Source organism: Oryctolagus cuniculus, chromosome 4 (assembly GCF_051225735.1).
Source record: "Oryctolagus cuniculus isolate XC-2025 breed Fujian yellow rabbit chromosome 4, ASM5122573v1, whole genome shotgun sequence".
In the NCBI taxonomy this organism is placed as follows: Eukaryota; Metazoa; Chordata; class Mammalia; order Lagomorpha; family Leporidae; genus Oryctolagus; species Oryctolagus cuniculus.
Genome location: NC_142870.1, coordinates 77,843,266 through 77,865,870, shown reverse-complemented (window position 1 = coordinate 77,865,870; position 22,605 = coordinate 77,843,266). Strand labels below are relative to the sequence as shown.

General features: G+C 42.7%; 1 protein-coding gene across 10 annotated transcripts in view; it reads left to right on the top strand.

Moving 5' to 3' along the window:
- Window positions 1–22,110, top strand: part of GOLGB1 (golgin B1) — an 82,316-nt gene extending 60,206 nt beyond the window's left edge. For all 10 annotated transcript variants that reach the window (XM_070072199.2, XM_070072198.2, XM_089331771.1 and 7 more), the window contains 8 exons: window positions 3,276–3,454; window positions 9,896–10,061; window positions 10,235–10,372; window positions 16,093–16,236; window positions 16,946–17,043; window positions 17,626–17,760; window positions 20,343–20,448; window positions 20,751–22,110. In XM_070072199.2, coding sequence (XP_069928300.1) covers window positions 3,276–3,454; window positions 9,896–10,061; window positions 10,235–10,372; window positions 16,093–16,236; window positions 16,946–17,043; window positions 17,626–17,760; window positions 20,343–20,448; window positions 20,751–20,885 — 1,101 coding nt within the window. In that variant the 3' untranslated portion in view covers window positions 20,886–22,110. The remainder of the gene's footprint in view (window positions 1–3,275; window positions 3,455–9,895; window positions 10,062–10,234; window positions 10,373–16,092; window positions 16,237–16,945; window positions 17,044–17,625; window positions 17,761–20,342; window positions 20,449–20,750) is intronic.
- The last annotated feature ends 495 nt before the right edge of the window (window positions 22,111–22,605 follow it).

Sequence of the window (22,605 nt, the reverse complement as noted above, 5' to 3'; positions counted from 1 at the left end):
TCCTACTCTTTATAGGTCATGGCAGAATTCAGTTTTTCTGTTCACATTTTCTGATTGCTTGCCTGTTGCCTTTGCATTTCCCTATTAATTATTATTTGTCCCATATTGCCTTGATGTGTGTGTGTGTGTGTGTGTACATGCGTGCTTAATTTCTAAATGCTTTTATTTTCCCAATTACACTGTGACTTCTGGTGTCATGTCTTAACATTTGTTTGTATATCTATGGTATTTAGCACTGGGTTAACCAAGCAGATAGTAATCAACATTTGGCAGTTGCTCTCTATATTTGTGTTTTCTAATGAAAACACCATTGTTTTCTCTGCTGTGTAAAATTTTATATAGGGAATTAATGGAAAGTTTTGAGAACTTAGGCCTTTACATTTGCCATGGACGTACACACAGTAGTCACTAAATTCTACAGTTTTTGCTGGGAAAAACGAGAGTAGTACTCCAACTCCATTCTACTTCTCCTGAGCTAATTTGCTCTCAATTCTTTAACTTACTTTTTGGTATTCTCAGTATCTAAATACCATGCTTACAGTGTATTTTGGATTTTCATTCATTACCTTAACTACTAGCCTTCTTTATGCTGACAGGATTAGCTCTTTACTCACTGTGCTTCCACAGTAGATATGTATATTTCCAATACACAGTTACTTCCCCATTCTACTGATGTAATTTATTTAAATTTGGTTAAATGAATTCAGTGTTTAAATTTTTATGATTAAAATGCTGTTAATGCTGGTCCATGTTACTTTTCCTCAGTATTGTTTTTCTGAGTTAATAAATTTGTGTTGTTACTTTCTTAGTTTCTTTTGTAGTTATCAATGTAATTTAACACCAGATTTGCTACAGTTTATCAACATCTGCTCTTCACATGTTTATTCCTATCAGTTTCTTGGATTCTCTGATTTACTTCTACATGATGGAACAGATGCCCTGTACTCCTAGGAAGGTTTCTATCCTAGAATATTTCCCTTTACCTCTCTCCTATATTAGTTCCTCTGTTTCCTGTATTCTGTCTTTCTGTTGGTTTTGTGCCATTGTTTTGATGGAATAAAACATTCATTAGTTCCATAACAAAAGATATAAGAAAGTAAACTTAATTGAAATGTTTTTTCATCCCTCATATCTGGTTGATAGTTTGGGTATAGAATTCTAGACTGAAAAATAACTACCCTTAAAAATTGTGAAGACTTTTGGTTTGTTTTAGCTTACATTGTAATTCACAAGTCTAAAGCTATTCTGATTTTTTGTCCTTTGTATGTGATCTCTTTATCATTCATTCTTTTCTCTTTCCTCTTCCAATCTAAAATTTGATTATATTTTATGTGGGTCTGTTTTCCTTCTTGTTGATTTGTCCTTTCAATCTAAGAAATCAGCACATTAGTTTTTGGAAATCTCTTTGAATTATTTTTTACTATTCTCCCTTATCCTTTTTCACTGTTTTCCTTTTCCTGAAAGTCCTGTTATTTAAAAGTAGAACTTTCTGGATTGGTTCTCTTAAATTTGTACCTTTTCTGTTGCCACATTTTAGGAAATTTTTTCACTTTCATTTTTGTCATCATGAACTTAACTTCTAAGGCTCCTTTTTTCTTTTGTGTCATGGATAGATTTTTTTATCTCTCCAAGGATAGTGGTAGTAGTTTTGTTTTTTCATATTTTCTATGATTTTTATTTGTACTATAATATTTCTTCTTTGTGATATCCTCTCTGAAACCTTTGAATACATTACACTCCTTCCTTGCATATCTCTTCCAAGTTTCTTTCTTCCAGTTAGTTTCCACCCCTTTAATGTTAATTTTTCTCAAGTGAAGCTATTCTCCTTTGTTTACTCTTCATGTGTAAGGATAGGGTCTAAAAAGCTCACGGGTAGGGGTTCCCAAATGTGAATTTTCTCACAGAAAGATTTTGTTGAGCTTGTTGTTGATATTCATGTTGGTATCTTTAATTCTTCTTGGGCTAATTAAAAAGAGTGCTTTTTATTTTCTGTGTGAAAGGTAACAGGTCTTTTTTCAGCTAGACAGGGGAAAGAACTGAAACATTCAGAAAACATACATGTACTTGCTCACCATTAGTTTGGAACAGTATCTCTCTTGTGACTGTACTTCCTGTTCCATACTCAGAGATACTTCCTTTACTGTCTCCAGAAAATAAAACTGTAGCTTTCTGTTGGGGTAACAGAAAGTATGGAGTTGAAGAGGGGATCTGGGCATGAAATGGTTTCTTAGCAGCTTTCAACTAATCCTCCTTATCTCAGCTACCTCTTCCTCCCCTCCTGCCCCATCCACTCCCCTTCACCATATTTTCCAGAGGTACCCAGTGCTGGTAATTCCTGAGCCTTTTGAAGATTATTCATAGTAAGTGCTCTTGGCTCTTGGCTTTCTCTGCTGCCAGCTTAAGATTTGGCTCTCTCAGATCTGTTAAGTTGGTTACTACTTTTTCATCTGCTCTTGAGCTTCCAAGATTAATTTTATTGCTGCTGATTCATCTGTTTTATATTCTTCTGTCTTGTGTTTTTCTAAAAATGCCTTATAATAGCTTTAATGTTTCTGAGTGAAAGATGTGTGTTCACATGCCGTGACGTATTTCCTACTATTTTATTAAGTATGGGAGATGAAGAGTTTAAAAATATACCTGGGATGTAGATAGATATTTTTGCTAACTAAAGAAAAATTCATGGTCATCAGCACTAACTTGATGGGTAAAGTGAAGTGTAATAGTTTTCTCATTTAGTTCTCATTCTTATGAAAAAGTTATTGTACTGAATTGATATTTAGAGGGTATGACACTTGTGGACATGGACGAAATAGTGGAATATCTAATTCTATAGCCTAAGAGCTCTTAACCACACTGGGCAGTGCTGCTTTCTTTAAAATCAACATAAACTAAACTAGACTTGAGATTGATAAGTAAGAAAGTTTAGATGTCTAACCTAGACAGTGATTACATGGAAAGCCAATCAATCTTTACATTTCTTGTGCTAGGATATCACAACCCACAATGAAGCTATGTAGGTCCCTTAAGTCTGTCTCGTGTCAGAGTTGCAGCTCTAGAGTCCACTTAGATCAGGGAGGAAGTTGCAGGAATGGTCAAGTTCTACAGCCTTGATGACAGCTCCATGGGGAGATTTCCAGTCTGGCTTCATGTGTCACCATTTCAGAAATTCGTTCTGCAGTGATGTGTCAGGGAACTGTCCGGTGGTGGTTGTGTGTTGATATCTTTTAGCACATGAGATGTGATAAATCACTCTTTGACTTTTCATTTGGTTAAAGCTGAAGGAACTGAAGAATCTACAGCAGCAGTACTTACAGATGAATCAAGAGATCACTGAGTTACGTCCACTGAGGGCTCAACTTCAGGAGTATCAAGATAAGACCAAAACATTTCAGATTATGCAAGAAGAGCTCAGGCAGGAAAGCCTGTCTTGGCAACATGAATTGCATCAGCTCAGGTATGATAAATCCCTGCCTTTGGGCTTTTTTTTATTTTCCTTTATTTGTTTTGAAACAATTATAAATTTGTAGAAAGTTGCAAAAAATAATAGACAGCTCCTGTGTATCCTTAATTCAGTTCCCTACAATGGTAATATTTTACATAACTGTAGTACAATATCAAAGCCAGGAAATTTACATTGGTTTAATTCACAGATCTTATTTGGACTTCACATGCGCTCATTTGAGTGTTTGTGTGTGAATAGTTTGTGCAATTTTGTCATGCATAGATTGATGTACAACCATGATACAAAACTACTCCATCACTACAAATATATCCCATTCCTACAAGTTGCCTATATTGACAGTGCCAGGGGGATGGAGTGGGGTAATCAGGGAGAGGCACTGGGAGGTCAGGACAGTCAAGACCCCACACTTGGCCTCTTCTGATACCACTCCGTAGGGAGGTTGAGGAGTTTCTGGTTACCACCAGGCAAGAATGTAACCTTGCTTGTCCACTAAGTTTTTGTTCATGGGAATGGAATGATACTGTGGTTTTTCTGTGGTGTTTTCTTGGAGTAAGGTGGTTATATTCATTAATGTTTCTGCATATTTCAGTTGGTCCTTACTTGTTTTTTGGCAAGGGAGAGGAATATTTTCTTGGCTCGCTCGCTCGCTCACTCTCTCATTGGTGTATCTGGGTCATAAGGTCATAGGATTCTCCCAGTACCCAGTTTGGGACCTACAAGGGTATTTCAAAAAGTTCATGGAAAAAGTGTATTAGGAAAAACTATATATGGATTTAATTTTTTGATACCAAAATAAACTTTTCATCCCACTTTCCCATAAACACTTTAAAGTATGCTCACACAGAATACAAAAACAAAAACCAGGGAACTTTCTACAAGTCATTTTTTCAGTTGTGCGGTCCCTAGCTAGCCTGCTTCCTTCTTTACATATTTTTAAACCTTATATTTTATTTTACTTGTAATGCCTAGGGGTTTTATCTATACTTGGAGGAATAAGGACAAATGTATCTTGTTTGGAACCAGAAATCCGAGCTGTTCCCCTCCCCCCCTTTTTTTAAAAAGATTTATTTATTTTTTGAAAGAGTTACAGGGAAGGGAGGGAGAGAGATCAAGTGTCCATCTGCTGATTCACTTATTCACTTCCCAAGTGGCCACAACATCCAGGACTGAGCCAGGCCAAAGCTAGGAGCGTCTAGGTCTCCCACATGAGTTGCAGGTGCCCAAGCACTTGGGCCATATGCTGCTGCTTTTCCCAGGCCATAAGCAGGGATCTGGTTGGAAGTTGAGCAGCCGGGACTTGAACTGGTACCCACATGGGATGTTGTCATCACAGATGGTGGTTTTGCCTGCTATTCCACAATGCCAGCCCCAGCTCCTCCCCCACCAGCTGTTTTCCTTTTATAAAATAGAACAATAACAATGCTCATGGCAGAAAAAAATGATGTACTATAATTCTGATTTGTTTCTTTATTCAGTGTTTCTAGAAAATCTAACCCAAAGAATAAAGGTAAAGAATAAACTCTTAACAATATAGAAGAACAAGTTTAATTGTTGCAACATATTCATTGGGATTTTATTATTGTTTCACTGAAGATTGTGCATTCCACCTTAATCTTTCTGTAGGATAGACCATATGCTAGGCTACAAAGCAAGTCTCAACAAATTAAAAAAATTAAATCATACCATGTATCTTTTCTGACAACAATGGAAAAAAGCTGGAAATTAACAACTTAAGAATCTCTAGAAAATATGTAAATGCATGAAGACTGAACAGCATACTCTCGAATGAATAATGAATCGTAGAAGAAATAAGGAAATCAAAACGTTCCTGGAAACGAATGAAGATGACAACACAACATATCAACACTTTGGAATACAGCAAAAGTAGAGTTAAGAGTGAAGTTTATAGCAAATAATACCTACATCAAGAAATTGAGAGGGCATGAAATAAATGAGCTATTAATACACTTCTCAAGGACCTAGAAAAACAACAACAAACCAAACCCAAAATTAGTACAAGGAAAGAAATAATTAAAATTAGAGAATAAATAAATAAAATTGACATAAAAAAAGTGCAAAAGATCAGTGAAATAAGAGCAGGTTTTTTTGGGGAAAAAAAATAAAACTGATATACCATTGGCTCAACTAATCAAAAGAAAAAAAAAGGTGGGTGGGATATCCAAATTAATAAAATCAGAGATGAAAAAGGAGATGGTAAGACAGATACCACAGAAATAAAAAAAATCATCAGGAGTTACTAGAAACATATATGCCAAAAGACTGGAACATCTGGAAGAAATACTTAGATCTCTGAACACATAATTGAGTCATGAATACATAGAAAACTTAAATATACCAACAACTAAGAAGAAGGTTGAATTGACAACCAAGGAAAGCCAAGGCCCAGATGGCGTCACTGCTAAATTCTACCCGACATTTAAAGAATAATTATGTCCAGTTCTTCTAAAGCTATTCAAAACATTGAAAGGGAGGGAATTCTATGAAGCTATAATCACCTTCATTCCTAAACCAGAAGATACAATAGAGAAAGAAAATCACAGACCAATATCCCTGATGAACAAAGATGCACAAATCCTCAGCAAAATACTAGCTAAACAAATCCAACAACACATCAGAAAGATCATTGACGTACAACAAATGTGGTATGCAGGGATGGTTCATCATTGGCAAATCAGTAAATGTGATACATCATATTAATAAATTGAAGAATAAAAATCATGTGATTATCTCAATAGATGCAGAGAAAGCATTTGATAAAATACAACATCCTTTCATGATAAAAGCCTTAAGCAAATTGGGTATAGAAGGAATATTCCTTAACACAATGAAGGCAATATATGACAAACCCACAGCTGTTACCATATTAAATGGGTGAATGCTTCTAGCTTTCTAGCTAAGATCTAGAACAAGACAAGGATCTCAGAAGTAGTAAAAGCAAAAACAAGTCAAATGGGATTATGTCAAGCTAAGAAGCTTCTGAACTGCAACTCAACAAAGTGAAGAGGCTACCAAAAGAATGGGAAGATTCACAAACTGTGCAACTGAAAAAGGATTAATATCCAGAATCTATAAAGAGCTCAAGAAACTCAACAACAAAAAACAGTTCAGTTAAGAAATGGGAAAAGGACATGAACAAGCATTTTTCTTTTTTTAAGACTTATTTATTTATTTATTTGAAAGAGTTTCCCAGAGAGAGAAGGAGAGGCAGAGAGAGAGAGAAGTCTTCCATCTGTTGCTTCACTATCTAATTGGTTGCAATGGCTGGAGCTAAGCCGATCCAAAGCCAGGAGCCAGAAGCTTCTTCTAGATTTCCTACATGGGTGCAGGGGCCCAGGGACTTGGGCCGTCTTTCTCTGCTTTCTCAGGCCATAGCAGAGAGCTGGATGGGAAGTGGAGCAGCTGGAACTTGAACTGGCGCCTATATGGGATGCTGGCACTGGAGGCAGTGGCTTCACCTACCTTTTACAAGCATTTTTCAAAGGGGGGAATTCAAATGGCCAACAGACACATGAAGAAATACTCAGGATCACTAGCTATCAGGGAGATACAAATCAAAGCCACAATTTGGTTTCACCTCACCCCAGTTAGAATGGCTCTCATATAGAAATCAACATCAAATTCTGACGAGGATAGTGAGGAAAAGTGTACATTGTTGATGGGAATGTCAACTAAGACAGCCATTGTGGGAAGCAGTATGGTGCTCTTCGCACCAAATCTTGAAAACTGCGAGAAAGAGAGAGAGAGAGAGAGAGAGAGAGAGAGAGATCTGCCTGCCTGCCTGCCAGCCAGTTCACTCCCTAAATGCCTGTAAGAGCCAGGACTTGGCGAACCCGAGGTCAGGAGCCTGGAACTCAATCCAGGTCTACCACGTGGGTGGCAAAGACCTACATACTTGACCTACATACATCACCTGCTGCCTCCCAGAGTGTGCATTAGAGCAGGAAGCTGGATCCATAGAATAGCAGGGACTCTAACCTTGGGATTCTGATTTGGGATGTGGGCATTCCAACTAGCAGCCTAACCACCATACAATGCGTCCCCCCTACAAATGAGCTTTTCAAACATGAAGAAACTAGAACATCTTGATCAGTCTTCTGTTTGGCCTTGGGATTGGCTTACCAGGAATGTGTGAATTTATACAATGATCTTTCTCTTCCATTTTTAGCTGAAGTTGCTTACTCAGCTCAGGTTCTTATGCTTTCACACTGAAAAGCATAGATGAACTCTAACTTGTAAATAATAATTTTTTTAAAAAAAAGAGATGTTCTTGTGGATGTTGAATATTGTGGCCTTATATTACAAATATACAAGCATTATATGTTAACTGCCCCAAAATTTTAGAATAATTTTTTAAGATTTATTTATTCATTTGAAAGAGTTACAGAGAGAGAGAAGAGAGGGAGAGAGGGAGGGGGGGAGAGAGAGAGAAAGAGAGAGGTGTCTTCCATTTGATGGTTCACTCCCTAATTGAGTGCAACAGCTGGAGCTGCGCCGATCCAGAGCCAGGAGCCAGGAGCTTTTTCTGGGTCTCCCACGCGGGTGCAGGGGCCAAAGGACTTGGGCCATCTTGTACTGCTTTCCCAGGCTGTAGCAGAGAGCTGGATTGGAAGTAGAGCAGCTGGGTCTCAAACCAGCACCCATATGGGATGCTGGTGCTTCAGGCCAGGATGTTAACCCGCTGCGCCACAGCACCAGCCGCTAAAGTAATTTGAAAAACATTTTTAGTTTCCAGGTTTTATTTCTGCCTTTTTTTTTTTTTTGAAAGAAATTTGACTATAATCAAGTTACCTCTTAGTAAAGCAAAAGTATTTCATCACAGGTATAAAGAGAAGAACCATTTTTTAGAAAAGAAAAAAATGTCAGAGGTAATTCAAACAAAAGTTTGTATTATTGGGAGAAATAAACACATTGGTGTGACTGACAGTGAAGAGGTACTGCAGAAATTTGATTATAATCCTAGTGGGTATTTTTCAGGGCAGAGAATAAAAAGAAGTAGGCATGAAGAATAGCAGAAGAGAGGTCATTTTGCTATACTAAAGGAAAATAGCTGGGATTTAGTAGCCTCACTCTTGGCCAAATTCAGGGGATAAATAAATAGAAATAATAGGAATGATTTTTTTTAAAGTTTCATTTATTTATTTGTAAGGCAGAGTCTTGAGGGAAAGACAGACAGAGAGATCCTCCACCAGCTAGCTCACTACCCAAATGGTTGCAGTGGCAGGGGCTGTGCCAGGTCAAAGCCAACAGCTTCTTGCTGGTCTCGTGCGTGCAGGGGTATAAGCACTTGGGCCATCTTCTGCTGCTTTCCCAGGCACATTAGCAGGAAGACAAACTGGCCACCATTTGGGATGCTGACATAGCAAGGAGTCGCTTAACAACTTCTATGCCGCAACACCAGCCCTAGGAGTGAATATTGAGTGCTTACTATGTGCCAGACCCTGTGTTCAGTAATTGACATATAGTGTCTCCTTTAATCATTGCAATAATCCTGAATAGTAGTTTATTCCTATTTTATTGATAAGGTCCAGAGAGAGTAACTTTTATTCAGAGTCTCACAGCTAGTGTATTGATAGAGCTAGCATTTGCACTCAAGTCCTTTAGGATCTATAGCTGCATTCCTATAACTGTGATGTTAGACTGTACGCGACACTCCCTGCTGAAAAGTCAGGTGGCTGGGGCCAGCGCTGTGGCTCACTTGGTTAATCCACCTGCGGCACCGGCATCCCATATGAGCACCGGGTTCTAGTTTCAGTTGCTCTTCTTCCAGTCCAGCTCTCTGCTGTGGCTTGGGAGGTCAGTGGAGGATGGCCCAAGTACTTGGACCCCTGCACCTGCATGGGAGACCAGGAAGAAGCACCTGGCTCCTGGCTTCGGATCAGCATAGCTCTGGCTGTAGCGGCCATTTGGGGAGTAAACCAACAGAAGGAAGACCTTTCTCTTTGTCTCTCTCTCTCTCTCTCTCACTGTCTAACTCTGTCAAAAAAAAAAAAAAAAAAAAATGTCAGAGTGGCTTCCCAAACCCTGCATGGCCTGACTTCATTCCTCTTCAGCACAGCTCTCATACACTGTGTCTGCCACGGCACTGTATATGCCCAGACCTACACTTCTTGCTAGTTTGTTCTCTGAATCTGAAATGCTTTTTCGATTATGGGAACCTGCCCTGCTGTTCAGGTTTCAGACTGAATGCCAGCTTCTCTTTGAAACCATGTCAGTCCTACTAATTGGAATTCTTTATCATATTCTGTGCCATCAGTTTACTGCATAGTTCTCTCTGTAACTGAAATTTCACTCTGATTATCTATTTTCTTCCCATGTATTTTCTTTTGTCGATTTCTAACAGCTCATAATACTGTCTTGAATATGGAATTATTCACCTTGTCCCACAAGTTTATTTTTCCTGCTTTTCTCTAGGATGGAGAAGAGTTCCTGGGAAATACATGAAAGGAGAATGAAGGAGCAGTACCTGATGGCCCTCTCGGATAAAGACCAGCAGCTCAGTCACCTGCAGAATCTTATGAGGGAGTTGAGGCCTTCTTCCTCCCAGGCTCAGCCCCTCAAAGTGCAGTACCAAAGACAGGTGTGTGCTCTCTGCTCCTGCTCAGAGGGACGCATCAGTGCCCATCAGCCACTGCTGGGCAGGTTATCTTCTGACTTCCTGTGGAGCACATGACCTCCTTGGGGGCTGGATGGGGTTTCGAGAGGGAAGAACTCTCAGGAGAGAATTTCATGTCAGTGTTTGTGTCCTCACAGGCATCTCCAGAGACATCAGCTTCCCCAGATGGATCACAGAACCCAGTTTATGAAACGCAACTTCTCAGGAGCCAGCTCAGTGACAGCTTGAAGGAAATTCACCAAAAGGAATTAAGAATTCAGCAGCTGAATAGCAAGGTAAGAAGTGTCTCCTGCTAGACTAGAATTCACTTTCTTGTCACACAGCTGGCAGTCAGATGCAGCCGACTTCAGCTGTCGCGTAACTTAGGTTGCATAAGTTTTTCTTTTCTCAGAACCTGGTTGGCACACCCCAAAGCACTGGACACAGGGCCACTTCCTTGTCCTTGTTCTTGGAGAGTCCTGGAAGAGATCCATACAGTGAGAGCAAAGAAACTTTAGGTAGCCTTCTCTGCCGCCCCCAGCATCCTCTCCCCTTCTCCCTCACTTGTTGATGTTGGGGTCCCTCCCTGCAGATCCTCCAACAAGTTCCTCCTGCGTGGTAGATAACAGTCTCAGGGAAAAGGAGCAAGGCTTTTCAGGTGTGGTTAGGTAGCAGGGATAGAGGTGAGAGATCTGTTTCATTGCACCCATTGTAGGCTTCCGCCACGAGTGTGTAATGCTCTCAAACTGAAGAAGTCAGCTAGCTTTTACCCAGAGCCTAGCCCTGCCACTCTGAACACTCTAAGGAAACGTGCTGCCATAGATGAGACCTGCTGCAGAGGAGAGCCGCTTTGCTGTCTGGTCCCTGCAGCAAAGGCTAAGGTGAGACTGAAGAATATGATCGCTGGATGCCTTCTCACTACCTTCTCTTCACTCGGCATCCATTTTCTGTTTCTCTTCCTTCTTCACTCTCTTCCACCACGCTATTATGCCTCATTAACTTCTTGTTCTCTGACTACTCAAAAGGATTCCTCTCTAGGGGCACCTCCCCTAGTTTTGACCTCTTAGAAACCTTGTCAGGTAGTCTCTGTTAAAACTGAAGAAAATTTGGGCCGGCTCTGTGGCATAGCAGGTAAAGCTGCCACTTGGCCTAGGAAAGCAGCAGCAGATGACCCAAATATTTGAGCTCTTGCACCCGAGTGGGAGACGTGGAAGAATCTCCTGGCTCCTCCAGGCTTCAGATTGCCCCAGCTCCAGCCATTTGGGGAGTGAACCAGTGGGTGGAAGATTCTCTCTCTCTCCCTCTTGCTCTCTCTCTAACTCTACCTTTCAAATAGAACAAATCTTTAAAAAAAAAAAAAAAAAAAAAAAAACAAACCTCTAAAGAAAATTTAACAGAGCAGCCAGACCCTGGAGTCAAGGTTGTCTTGGGGATAGTTGCGAATGTATAAAATTTTGAATTGTTTTCAGAATGATGAGAAAGAGTGTGTGTGTGTGTGTGTGTATGATTGCAAAACCTCATCAAAAATGAGGGTATTAAGTGCCTTCACTAAAGTGTTAGGAGGAGGTCAGTTTGAGATAATTGTGACCATGTATGTGAAGCACAGTGCCCGGCATATGTAAAAAGTACTTATTATTGTTGAACTTAACTGTTGACACTAAAGTGTCAAAGAGTAACACTATTAACTTTGGCAGAGAAACAGTTTGGTGATCCATTTGAATTGGTAAAATGTAGACCCTTTGTTGGGGAATTTGTATGGGAATTTTCAGAGGGAATCCAGTGCAGGTGCCACCCAGTTCCCCTTGTAGCTGATGAGTTAGTTCCAGAAGGTCCCTTCATTGCTCTGGTGGCCTAACCCATCTCCTCTTTTCCAAAAGCTAGGTCCCATCTCAGTCCTTTTATGTTTGCTCTCTGACCATTAGACTGTGACTCATCTGGTCTTTCTAGGACAGTATTTTGTTTGGTTTTTCAAATATTTATTTTATTTGAAATGCAGAGTGACAGAGACAGAAATCTAGTGGTCCACTGGTTCACTCCCCAAATGCCTGCAAGGGCTGGATCAGGCCGAAGCCAGGAGCCAGTTACTCCATCCTGGTCTTCAGGTGAGTGGCAGGAACTGAAGTACTTGGGCCATCATCTGCTGCCTCCCAGACACATAACAGGAAGCTGGATCAGAAGTGCAGAGTAGTCAGCCCTCCAGTATGGGATGTAGGCATCCCAATCCGTGACTTAACCCACTGCCACAATGCCTGCTCCTAGGACAGTGTTCTTAAGCTGAAATTCAGGATGTTAATGGATGATGAAATCATTTTGATGAGTAGTAACTAAAATATTGTTTCTACTGAAATAAAATTACACATACAGAAAAGTATACAAATCTTCTGTACAGCATAGTACATTTTCACACAGTGAAGGTACCTACATAACCAGCACCTAGATAAAGAATCAGAATGTACTAGAACCCCAGAAATCCCTTGTGCCTCCTCTTTTCACTTCTACTGCCTTAAAAGTATGTATAAATAGACTAATAACTTCTCTTTCATGGTCCTTTATTTATTTTATAGTACTAATTACATATTGTTGCATGGAGTGTGATTTTTCTCATACTCATCCTGTGTAGTATTACACTGTAGACATATACTAGAATTTCTTTATTCTATTGAAGGACATTTGGATGTTTCTAGTTTGGGGATATTACAAATCATGCAGCCAGTGTTTTTTATCAAATGAAAGAAAAGAGATTAAAAGTAGGATGTATTATATAATATGTAATAATGAATATGTCTTATTTTGACAAATGTTAGTTTTAATTGTATATTTCTGTAGCTGGGTTCTGAGTCAGATTTGTATTTTCTAACAGCTTTATTGAGATTTAATTCCACTTAAATTGTGAGAAATACTACTTCAGATCACTTATTCTGAGTAAGGACTCACCTGTAAGGAAGCCACCTCCATCCCACTCCTCATTTGTTCATTTAGTAAATAAAGGACTTTTATTTGCCTTTACAAACCCAGCCTATGCTAATTACTGAGGATACACAGGACCCTCATGAAGCTTACAGTCCTGTGAACTTAGTCTCATTTTAAATGGGTCCCAGCTATCTAGATTGCTTTGGGGCCCTAGGATAGAATCATAGTGGGTGGTTTTCAGCATAGAATATTTCCTTTTTAACCCACTGCCCTAATTCTTTCCTTAGATGTTCAGACTTTATATACATTTTCTACCAGCATGGTTGGATTTGTGTATGTAATGGGAGAATGTGCCAGAAAGTTAAAAACATGAGGGGAGGTTGGCTTTGTGGCGCAGCAGATTAAGCCGCCACTTTGGGATACCTGTATCCCCTATTGTAATGCTGGTTCCAGTCATATGCTTCCAATCCAGCTTCCTGCTAATAGCTCCTGGGAGGTAGTAGATGGTGGCTCAAGCAATTGAGCCCCTGCCACCCATATGGGAAACGTGGATAGAGTTCCTGCCTCCTGGCTTCAGCTTGGCTCAACCCTGGCTGTTGTGGTCATTTGTGGAGTGAGTCAGCATATAGAATATCTCTATCACTCTCACTCTGCCTTTCAAGTAGATGAAAATAAGAAATTAAAAAAACTAGAGGGAAAATTAGTGTTGTAATACAGTCTAGATTGTTCCTTCCTGTTCCATTCTTACAAGCATAGATGTGAAAATATAGTAGCTTATGAGTTGAGCACACATCAGCCAACTTTCCTTTAGAGGCCAGAGAGTAAGTCTTTCAGGTTTGTAGACAGTATGGCTTCTGTTAAATACTCAATGCTGCAGTTATGGCATAAAATCAGACATAAAACCAAAAGTGACAGATAATATGTAAATGAGTTGATTAAAATAAATGAGATAAGCTCTTGAACTGTGGGGACCTGTATTTATCCTGGATGGAATAATGCAAGTATAAAAGGTGGTTTATATGAGGGTGGCTTATAAACAAACTTCCAGTTAAGGGAGTTTATCTGCTATGAGTTTTATAGGTTTGTCCTTTCTCTTTTGCATCTGATGGAGAAAAGAGTTAGGATTTTTCAACACTGAGAGCCTTTTTTGTTTTTTGTTTTTACTTTGTTGTTTTAGAACATTTGGACCGTTCACTGTGGCCTGAAAAATTAGCTTCCTCCTATGTTAGAAGAGGATCATGTCAGTCCCTGTCTCAGAAACTAGTAGTTGTCCACATATCCAGTTACTTCTGTCTTCAAGTTAGTATTGCATCTAAAATATTCATTTATTTATTTTTGTAATTAGCTCCCCCCTCCCCTGCCCCAGAGCAAAACAAAACAAACTTCATGACTTTCTTAACTCCCCTTCCTGGACTCTTAGATGGGACATCACCAGGTAGTAGACAAAGCTCTAGGCTTGGAATTAAGAACCACTCTAGTGAACAGACACTTACCCTAGCAGTTAAGATGCTTGTGTTCTGCATTGGAGTGGCTAGGATGGATTCCCAACTCTGACTCTTGACTCCAGCTTCCTGTTAATGCAGGTCCAGGGGGACAGCAGTAATGGCTCAAGGAACTGGGTTCCTGCAACCTACATGGGAGACCTGGCTTTGGCCTGGCCTGGACTTGGCTATTGTGGTATTTAGGGAGTAAACCAGCAGATGGCAGCTCTCTTGCTCTCCTTTCCTCTTCCCTCCCCTCCCCTCCTCTCCCCTTCTCCCCTCTTCTCTCCTCTTCCTCTTTCTCTTTCCCTCGCTCTGCTTCTGTCTTGCAAAAAAAAAAAATCTCAAAACGAAAAATCACAATTAAGTCCTGCCTTGACATCTCCTAGCCATATGACCTCAGACAAGTCAGCAATCATTTATTTTTCTTGTTTGTCATTTGTAAACAGAGACAAAAATTATTTCTCTACCCCTCAAATAAGGTAATACTTGTGAAAATGCTTTGTAAGCTGAAGATTGCTCTTCAGAGTGACAAACAAAAGAATAATCTTAGATCTGAAGAGCAGTTGTCAGCATACAAAACCACTCTCACAAGTATATGTGAATTCTCTTGTTCTAATTCTCTGTATGTAGCAAATGCCATCCCCCAGAGCATCTCTGCAAAACACTCTTCTCTAAAACATTCATTCTGCTTTTTCACCCAGACACTCAGGGAAAAAAAGAAAAGACTAAACATGAGTTTCTGCTCATAAAATGTACAAAGTCCTCCAATATGTACTTTGGAGGGACATCTTTGTAACTATTGTGTCTGGATGTTAATCATAACTAAAAATTAAAATTTCACAGCCTGCAAGTAAAGAATCAGAATTATTATTATTGTTATTATATTATTATTGTTCCAGGGGACAGAATGCAAATCAATGGGTAGAAGCTGTATTAGGTAGATATTTTGCTCAGTATAAAAAAGAATTTTTAGTTTTTTGCATGATAAAAAATGGCTTGGACTGCTTTGCCATCCTGACACTGGACATGTTCAAGGAAAGATTAGATGGCTTCCTGTTCTACAGTAGACCAGAGTCCTGCTTGTGTGGCTAGAATGTTTGTACCCATGACACTTTTCTCCAACCCAGTTTCTTAGATGCACACAGGCATGGTAGGATTACTTTGTTTCTCCCTCCTACTACATATTAAGATTTCTTTTTCTACTCTCTTGGTAATTTATAGCTCTTTGTGGCATTAATAGCAGTGTACAGATTTTTAGGTGGCACTTTTCTCTCTACTCATACTGAACTCTGAGAATTGCAGTCATTTCTTGGATCCTAACTTGGACCCAAGCCACTGCCTTCCACCTCTTGCATACCTGGACTAGCCTGTCCTTTTGCTAATCGGTTTCTGCTTTATGTTGTGGTGGTGGTGGTGGTTCGTGTATGAGGCACCTCCTGCTCCTCCAGAATTACTCTTGATTGAAAAAAGTTCTGCATCTTTTTCACCTTGAAGGAATACACGGTGCTGTTGTTGCTATTGCTGAAATAAAGGTCTTATGTAAAACCCAGGACTGTTAGCCTGAGCGCTGTTCAGGATGAAACTGTTTTGCAGGATGGCGCTCAACTTCTCTTCTGCTTTAGTTTTCTCAGCTGCTTGAAGAGAAGAATACCCTTTCCATTCAGCTCTGCGACACCAGCCAGAGTCTTCGGGAAAGCCAGCAGCACTACAGTGATCTCTTTAACCATTGTGCAGTCTTGGAGAAGCAGGTTCAGGAGCTGCAGGCGGTAAGTCCAGGGAAGCCGGGAAGCTGGGAGAAGTGGTAGGAAATTGAGTGCTAGTGATAAAGTCTGAAGTGCAGCGTTGAAGCAGCTCAGGAAACTCAATGAGGGAAGAAAGTGGGAGGGAATGGGGAATATTGATTCAGATGGGAAGAAGATCTGAGAAAAATTATGGAGTGAAGGGGTTAAGAAAGAGTGAGATGGAGGGGGAGAAATCAAAAAGTAAGTGGGGAGCAGTGATGGCCTGAGGCCTTTAGAACTTGAAACTAGGAAAGCATTGGTTTTGCTTCCATAGGAAGATTTGGAGCTGAGAGATTGACAGCTGGAGGTGTTGATGGCCATGGAGAGGAAGGCGATGTTGAGGGTAGAAGAGATTACAAATTCCTATGGAAATAAATAGGATAGGATTAGGAGAAGGGATTGGAGAAGTTGGTGAGGGTCAGAGAAGCTTCTGGAAAATCCACGAGGTTCCACTGAAAAAAAAGCAGATTTTAAAGTTTTAAGAGGAGAAATTCAAGAATGCAAATGTGGGAGGAACTTTTATGTGGCCAGCCAGTCTTCTTACTAGAGCAGAACTAAATCTGTGCTGAGGAGAAGGACATTTGGGGATATTCTTCTCCAAGCCTTCTCAGTTGCTCCAGTGTTAAACAAGTTCTCATTTTCTGCAAGTACAGTCCCATAAGAGCTTTTGTGACTGGCTTATTTATTCTTATAGGGGCCACTGAATGTTGATGTTGCCCCGGGAGCTCCCCAGGAAAAGAATGGAGTCCACAGGAAGAGTGATCCTGAGGATCTGAGGGAGCCACAGCTCAGGTAGGGGAGCAGGACTCTCGCCCTGGAGCGTGTACTCCAAGTGTGGAAATTGAACGGTAATCTAGATTGAACCTTCGTATGAACTTAATATAAAGTCTCTTTATCTTAGTGGCCTCACAGAAGGGATGTAAGGGTTAAATAGTAACAATCATAACTAACAGATTGTGTGTGAAAAATTTGTAAAGTGAGCACAGCAGCACCAGCATACACACCCACTAACACACACACCACGATATTAAAATGGAGCATGTTAATGTCCCTAAAAATTCTTAAGGTGTCTTCCGCAGCTTCATTCAGTCTCTCTGCAGCTATGCTTTTACAGTGTTCTTTGTGTGCAGGCATGTTTCTATAAATCTTTCTGTTTCATAACCTTATGAAGACTTAGGGTCCACTGGACAGAGGATCTTCAGAACGTTTATGGGAAGTGTATATTACGAAAAAACTATGCATGGATTTCAAAACTGCCTTTCACCAAAATAAACTTGGCTTTTGATTTCGTTTTTCCGCACACTTTGAAAGCGCCCTCCTGTTCCAGCTGAGTTTTGCATGTAGTGATGCTGTTGGTTTTGCTTTCTCCTGAAGCTTCTCTGAGGCCCAGCAGCAGCTGTGCAGCACTAGACAGGAAGTGACTGAATTAAGGAAGCTTCTGGAAGAAGAACGAGACCAAAGAGTGGCTGCTGAGAACGCGCTTTCCGTGGCTGAGGAGCAGATCAGGAGGTAAAGGCTGAGGGCTGGAGCCTCTGTTCACTCCTGACTCTTTCTGGTCATCTGTGTGCACTTTTCAGTAGACAGCCGTAATGTTGATTACCAGCTTAGTCTCATCCTGAGACAGTGCTGCAGTGAGCGGATAGTCTTTGTGGTCTCCCAAAAGAACAGGACATTTCTGGGGTGTAGGAGGGCTGTACTTTTCAAAGTAGTTGTTCACAGGGAACAGTAATGATAATGATAGCTACTGTTTATCAATCACCTATTTCATATGATGTAAAATAAATTATGAAATATACCTTCTTTCGAGCCGGCGCCGTGGCTCAATAGGCTAATCCTCCACCTAGCGGCGCCGGCACACCGGGTTCTAGTCCCGGTTGGGGTGCCGGATTCTGTCCCGGTTGCCCCTCTTCCAGGCCAGCTCTCTGCTGTGGCCAGGGAGTGCAGTGGAGGATGGCCCAGGTGCTTGGGCCCTGCACCCCATGGGAGACCAGGAAAAGCACCTGGCTCCTGGCTCCTGCCATCGGATCAGCGCGGTGCGCCAGCTGCAGCGGCGGCCATTGGAGGGTGAACCAACGGCAAAGGAAGACCTTTCTCTCTCTGTCTCTCTCTCTCACTGTCCACTCTGCCTGTCAAAAAAAAAAAAAAAAAGAAAAGAAATATACCTTCTTTCATCCCAACATTAAATATATTAGTATGAGGTGTTAGTATCTGACATGTGATTTTTTTAAAAAAAGATTAAAATACATGAGCAAAAAAAGACCACTTTATAAAGTTGATAATTAAAAGAATGTGGCTTTTGATTTGTTTGGCAAGTACGCTTCCTAGCCCTGAACGATCCCCTCCCATACCAGGCAGTATTGGGCCAGGGAAAGCTTTCCTTTCCCACTCTTACCACACCAGAATACCAGAGTAACAGAGTGAGTTGTGCATCCTGTGGGCACTTGCTGCAAGGGTGTTCTGGAAGGGCTGAGCTACACATCCCTAGTTCCTTGTTCCCAGCTCACCCATGGAGAAAATCACGATGCATGAGGGTAGAGGGTGGCTGTGTGTTTTTCTGCTGGAAGTCCTTTTACAGGGTACTTCTAGTGTATCCCAGGGAAGGCTCCCTGTGTGCATTGTCTTTTCTCTTAAAGAATTGGCATTGTACCTGTTTGCAAAGTTTAGACGGTAGAGGTGGCAGCCCCAGTGAGCAGATCTTCATTGAGATACCTTCCTTCCCATGCAGCACATTCACATTGTTACATTTGAACTCACCCACTTGGACCTTGCTGGACAGCTGTGAGGGCAGGTTCCTGTCTTGGTGTCTCTGCTGAGCCTTTTCAGGCCTCTGCACCCATGGCTATTTCCTTTTACTTACTTTGGAGATGTTTTGTCCTGTGAAATTGGCTAATGAGGAGGTAAATCTCCCTTATGTGTAATTAACCTGGCCCAGGTCAGCAGGAGACCACATGTGCAGACTGACTCTTGAGCCCTGGGCAAGTTCCATTAATCCAAGCTTAGCCTTTCCACAATCCCGTTTTTGGCCCTGATACAGAATGGAGATTGGGGTAGCTAATTTAAGTGCTGTCAGCCTAGGGCAGGCACTGCCATTTCAGCGTGAGGGTTGCACAGGTAGCCTGTAGTGGGACTCATTGTCCTTGCAGTCTAAAAGCAGCCAGGACTGTTCGGCTCCCCCACACCTTGAGACCTCTCATCTTTCCTCAGCACGGGCTGAGGAGGCTGGCAGACCACAGGGTTCCAGGTCAAGGCCGCCTCTGAAAGGTTTATCCCTCTGCAGACAGCCTGGGTCGCAAGACAACAGGCAGGAGGGAGCTAGGCCAGGATGCTCAGTTTCCTTGTCCACACTCCAGTCGGATCTGGGAGAACCGTGAGTGACCTGCAAAGAGAGTGGCCGCGAGTATCAGGCTAACAGGTAGCCAAAGCACGAATTCCATCCTCCCCATCCGGTTGTAAAGTGCATCCCTGTGGACAAACACTCGGTCAGGTGCTGTGCTACCACACTTCTTGTTTTTGTCAGGAACCATTGAACGAGTAGGGGCAGCTTCATCATTAAACAGAAGTTCTGTTAGTAAATAAATAAGCAGATCTGCAAAAATAAAGCAGAAAGGAGTAAAGGCTGCCAGTTCAGTTTCAAGAAACCACAAAAAATCTTGTTTGGACACTTTTGCATACTGCTCTTTAATAAATGGGGGGAAAGTCCTAAGTTTCTCTGAATCGGGTGGGGTGCAGTGAGAAAAAAAGAGCAGGTGGTTTAAAGACAGGCTGGGGTATTGAACTGCGGCCCTACGCTGGCTGCGATGCATCGGGCACTCATTTAGCCTCCTGAAGCCTTGAAGAGAGTAACGCCAACCACCACGCCGCAGGATTTGCGGTTGTGAAGCGCCTGGTGCAGCACCTGACACAGAGTAGACAGTCGGTTGCTGATAATTGTTCTCACTTCTTAGTCCTGCTCAGAGAAACTGTGCTGGTAACCTCCCCGCACGGGGACAGGGGCGGGGGGAGCGGCCTTGCTTCCCATGACCGGGACGACTTCACCTCACTGACCTCTCGCACCGTGAACCAATGCCGTGTCTCTCTTGTCCTCAACACAGGTTGGAGCACGGCGAGTGGGACTCTGCCCGGACTCCTATCATTGGCTCCTGCGGCACTCAGGAGCAGGCGCTGTTAATAGATCTTACGAGCAACAGCTGTCGAAGGGTGAGGGGGAAGGAGGAGCAAGGGAGGGTGCTAGTCCATCAGATGGCGCTGGCGGTGGTGAGGCCACGGAGTCGAGGACAGGAGCTCAGAAGTCGGACACTGAACCCGGCATGGGGCTACAGCAGGGGAGGCAGGGGTGGGAGAGTGGGGGCCCTGCTGGAATTTGCCACCCTGCTGTCCCCGCAGGAGCTTTCTCCCAAGAGCCCCGTGGTTGAATCGGCTTTGCCGAAGTGCAGGTTACTGGAGAAGGGAAAGGGGCACGGCCCTGTAGATGGAACCTTGACTCCAGGTGTCTCTTTCAGAGCCGGAGTGGCGCTGGATGGAAGCGGGGCCTGCGTTCGCTCTGTCATTCCCGCACCCGAGTGCCCCTGCTGGCAGCCATCTACTTCCTGGTGGTTCATGTGCTACTCATTCTGTGCTTCACGGGCCATCTATAGACTTAGCTGTCACTTTTTGGACCGCTCCCCTCCGACTTTGGAATTCCCTCGCCTCTGATGGCGGAAGTGTCGAATCCAGTGGAACAGTCATCCCCTTTCCACAGTGTCTCTCCAGCCCTCCCGCAGAAAGTGCCTGCAAAGCAGAGGTGGCCAGGAGCGCCTGGTGGAGCTGGAGGGACTGGCAAGTCGGCATTCGTCTACTGCCCACAGCCCGGACACTTCCGCCTCTTCTCAGAAGCCCCAAGTAGGTTTGTTGAGGTCAAATTTGTTCAGATCTTGCTGGGCCCTCATCTGAGATACTGAGGAATGCCTTTCGGCCAAGCCAGGAAGATGGTTCCAATAAACCTAGTAACTCAAGTCCAGTATTATTTTGATTGTTGACCTTGTTTGTCACATTTGCCTATATTTTTCCTGCTTTGGGGAGTGGGGGTGGAAATGGCCCCTGCCGAGGACAGAGTTCTGGAGGGGGAACCCGTTGTCTGATAGCACGTGTCACTGGGTCTGATGCTGAAGAGCTCCCCCGGGTTTGGGCTGTTGGATCACGGGGGAGAGTAGCTGCTTCTTCCCAGGCTGTTCTGATCCCGCTGCAGCGAGGATCTGTGCTCCTGGGCTGTGAGGCGAGGCTCCCATCACAGTGGGTGCCCTTGATCTCGAGTATTAAAGTATTAAGCAATCAGTGCCTTGCCTTTCACCGAGACAGGAAATACTGGCTGTGGACAGCAGGGTTCGGATTCTTTTCATTCCTGTATGATCTGGAGAGTGCGCCCTCGGGCCAGCAGGAGCCTGTCCAAGGGGAAGCACCGACTCGCAGCCAGGGGTCTGACTGGTCTGGCGGCTGCCCCGCAGCTCCCAGCCTCCTGCAGTACTAAGCTACTTTGCTACTGGTGACGGTTCTTCCAGTTTCTCGGTCCCAGAGTCATCTGGCCTCTGTGATAATAGAGGAGAGAAAAGATTGAAATCCAGCCCTGAGAATGGCCACCAGGATTGAATTCCACGTGTGCCTGTTTGCTGCCTCCCCTCCCCTCCCCAGCCCTTACCACTTGGTGGTTTTCTCACTGCGGACATTGTATGTTCCCTGCCTGTTGGCACCAGCCAAGGAAGAGGGAAAACTGGTAGGTGTCTCATCTGCTCTAAATCTTGGTCCGATGGTGATTGAATCTTGGTCACAGCATCCCAGGGACTTTCCTGAACAACTGTAAAATAATAAACTTATTTTCCGAATGAAGCGTTACGTGTATCTGTGTGTGTATGTGTGTTTGCACTTCGGCAGGTAGGAAGAGGGGGGTAGATGAAGGGATTGGGGTAGGGGGATGTACCCAGGAGTGGTGATGGGAGAAAGCTCTATATACTCAGGCTTCCTTCTCGCTGGCCGCATCAGCGATGGCTCCATGTATCCTGTTAGCTTTAGCTGCTAGGCCCTAGGATGAGGAAGGACAATGAGGAAATCCCGTTCTAATCCTGAACCACACAGCCTGGGTCTTAGGGCGTGAAATTCCTGGGTTCACTGTGGTCCTGGGAGGACTGGTACTGGTACTGAGTGAAAAGATTAGGCCCCGCAGGGATTCCAGTGGTGGGAATAGGGGGAGGGCAGTTTAATACAGAGAGCAGGTTAGTGAGCATGATATTTTTATATTAAGTTGCTGCTTGGAAAAAGCTAGCATACTTTATTAAGGTATGATGATTAAAGTAATGGGCCTAAGTGTCTGGCTTCAAAGCCCAT